At 45.3% G+C, this 2827-nt stretch overlaps 1 protein-coding gene across 1 annotated transcript; it reads right to left on the bottom strand.

Annotated features, from left to right (window-relative positions):
* Window positions 1–619: 619 nt before the first annotated feature.
* LOC148781685 (uncharacterized) lies at window positions 620–1132 on the bottom strand. The gene has a single exon (XM_088870880.1). The coding sequence runs from the start codon at window positions 1130–1132 to the stop codon at window positions 620–622; it is 513 nt and encodes a 170-aa protein (XP_088727006.1).
* Between the last annotated feature and the right edge of the window lie 1695 nt (window positions 1133–2827).

Here is a 2827-nt window from a genome sequence, read left to right as displayed (position 1 = left end):
ATCTCAGTCACATTGGTCGGTCTTTCCCACTTGAGTACAACTTCAATCTTATAAGTGTCAACCGTGACCCCCTCCTTAGAAACAATGTGCTCAAGAAAGGCCACACTAGGAAGCTAAAACTCACTCTTGCTCAACTTAGCATACAAATTTTCTAACCAAAGAGTTTGAAGGACTACTCTTAGGTGCTGCTCATGCTCCTCTTGGCTCTTTGAATACACCAGAATATCATCTATAAAGACGATAACAAAATTGGCTAAAAAGGGTTTGAAAATCCTATTCATTAGGTCCATGAAAACTGTCGGGGAATTAGTTAATCCGAATGGAATCACCAAAGACTCATAGTGACCATATCGGGTTCTAAACACAGTCTTGGGAACATCTCTTTCCTTGACATGCAACTGATGATAACTCGTTTGGAGATCAATCATAGAAAACATTTGGGCCTCATAAAGTTGGTCAAAGAGGTCATCAATCCTAGGCAGAGGGTACTTTTTTTTCACTGTTGCTTGATTCAATTGCCTATAATCGATGCAAAGCCTCATGGACCCATCCTTCTTCTTCACAAAAAGGACCGGTGCGGCGACACACTAAGTTAGATGAATCCCTTCTCCAACAACTCCTACAATCGCACTTTCAGATCCTTCAATTCTGATGCAGCCATTCTATTTGGCGCTTTAAAAATGGGAGCAGTACCAGGGGCCACATCTCTCTCAAACTCTATCTCCCTTACTGGAGGCAAAGAGGACAACTCCTCCGGAAAAACCCCAGGGTATTCTCTTACCACTAGTATCTCTTCTAACTTGGACAGGACATCCCGAATCTCTACCACATTGGCTAAATATCCAACACATATTTTAGCCAAAAGATGATAAGCTCGAACGACAAAAATAAAATGTAGAGGGGGAGCATCCTTGATACTAACAAAGCATAGTTCAGGTCGGGTAGGGGGTCTAAAGGTCACAGTCTTATCATAACAGTCAATAGTGGCATGGTGTGTGGACAACAAGTCCATGCCCAAAATAATATCCAAGTCTTGAATATTTAAAAGTATCAAGTACATAAGCAGGACACACCCCTCAAGCAAAACCCCACATTGTTTGTACACCATATTAGTTTCAATAGAATCCCCCATAGGTGTGCACACTACTAATGTATAGTCAAGGAGTGAAGGTTCAATATTTAGACGACATGCAAAATGAGGTGCAACAAAAGATTGAGAGCAATCAGGGTCTATCAGAATTCTAGCCTCTCTACCACAAACAAAGAGCGTACCGCATATCACTGTGGTAGACACCTTAGCCTCCTACTCCATGAGTGCAAACACCTGATCTTGAGCCTTGGGTCGATTCTCCGTTTTCTTCACAGGGCAGTCTTTGATCAGGTGGCCAAGCTTGCCACATTCATAACACGTTTTCGACCTCTTGCAGCATTCAGTTGTAGAGTGGTTGCTCTGCCCGCAGTATGAGATGCCGGGTGCTGGTTCTCCCTCACGTCGCCCAGGAAAGTCTTTAGGGCCTTCATGTTGCCCTGGTTAATCCGTCCTCTAAAAATTCTCTTAGGAGCAGGTTGAGTCTTCCTCCCAAAAATTCCAGATGGCGCAGAGCTTACTCTACCTTCCTTCCTCAGCTGAAACTCCTCACAATCCTTCTCAATCTTCATAGCTAGGTCCACCAATGGGGAGAAGGCCTTAAGATTGGTTGACATTACTCTCCCTTGAATATCTAGCCTGAGGCCCTTCTGAAATTTGTTTGCCTTACATGCCTCGATGTTAATTATATGGGGCGCATACCTAGAGAGGTCTACAAACTTGGCTGCATATTGTTCTACCGACAGTCTCCTTTGTTGTAGCTCAATAAACTCAACTTCTTTCCTCTCTCACATAGAATCAGGGAAATACTTCTCGTTAAACGCTGCTAGGAAGTTCTCCCTGGTGGCCGCAATCCATGTCTCCATCCAGAACCGAATTCCATTAATTCTCGACATCGCCTTCTAACATAAAGGTCCCCAATCTAAATTTTTTCTCATCCGAACAATGCAAAACCTCAAATATCTTCTCTACTGGCCTCCTCCATCTTTCAACCTTTTTCACTTCTCCATGTCCCAAGAATGTAGAAGGTGCAAGTCTCCTAAATCTTTAAATCAGTCCACTATCTGCCTATTTGGGGCAGGGGCAGCCGAGGCCGGCATACAATCCTTCATAACTTGAGTCATGGCCCTAAGCATCCTAAAGAATTTCCTGAAAGCCTCCGTGTTCCCATTACTCGAGCTCAAATTGTTGGCACAAGTCCTCAGTGTAAGGACCTCATTTTTTTAACTTAAACACTCATGGAAGTAGGGAGGAGGAATCCCATGCCTGACGCTAAGGAAGAAGCTATCACCGCACATGAAAAGGGCCTTAGTGTTGTTTGTGAAAGAGGCCTAGCACCGTCTTTGAAGGAGCCTAGCACCGGCTGTGAAGAGAGAGAAAGAGCTAGCACCGACTGTGGAGCGATGGGGTAACGCCATGCGTAAACTGGTATCACCGAATGCGAATGGAAGTATCATCGTGAGTGTAAGAGGCAGTGTCGCGAGTGTAGCGTCATGAGGAGCATCGTCGTGTGCAGCATCGCCGTGTGCAGCATCACTGTGTGGAGCCTCACCATGTGGAGCCTCGCCGTGAGGTGCACCATTGTGTGGAGCATCACCATGTGGAGCATCGCCGGGTGGAGTAACGTTTCCTAGGCTAACACCGTGGGTGAAGATGAAGGAGTATCGCCACGTGCGTAAGGGAGTATTACCATGCACGTAAGAGCCTATCGACATGCATGATGAGGAGTGCAGATTGATG

The sequence above is a fragment of the Amborella trichopoda genome, chromosome 6, assembly GCF_054954075.1.
Source record: "Amborella trichopoda isolate Santa Cruz 75 chromosome 6, AtrichopodaSantaCruz75HAP2 v2.0, whole genome shotgun sequence".
Classification (NCBI taxonomy): domain Eukaryota; kingdom Viridiplantae; phylum Streptophyta; class Magnoliopsida; order Amborellales; family Amborellaceae; genus Amborella; species Amborella trichopoda.
Note: the sequence above shows the minus strand (reverse complement) of the source record. Positions and strands in the feature narration are given on the sequence as shown.

Coding starts and splice junctions, on each gene's coding strand:
- LOC148781685 (XM_088870880.1), bottom strand. CDS start 1,132: ATGGGGGATTCTATTGAAACTAATATGGTGTACAAACAATGTGGGGTT.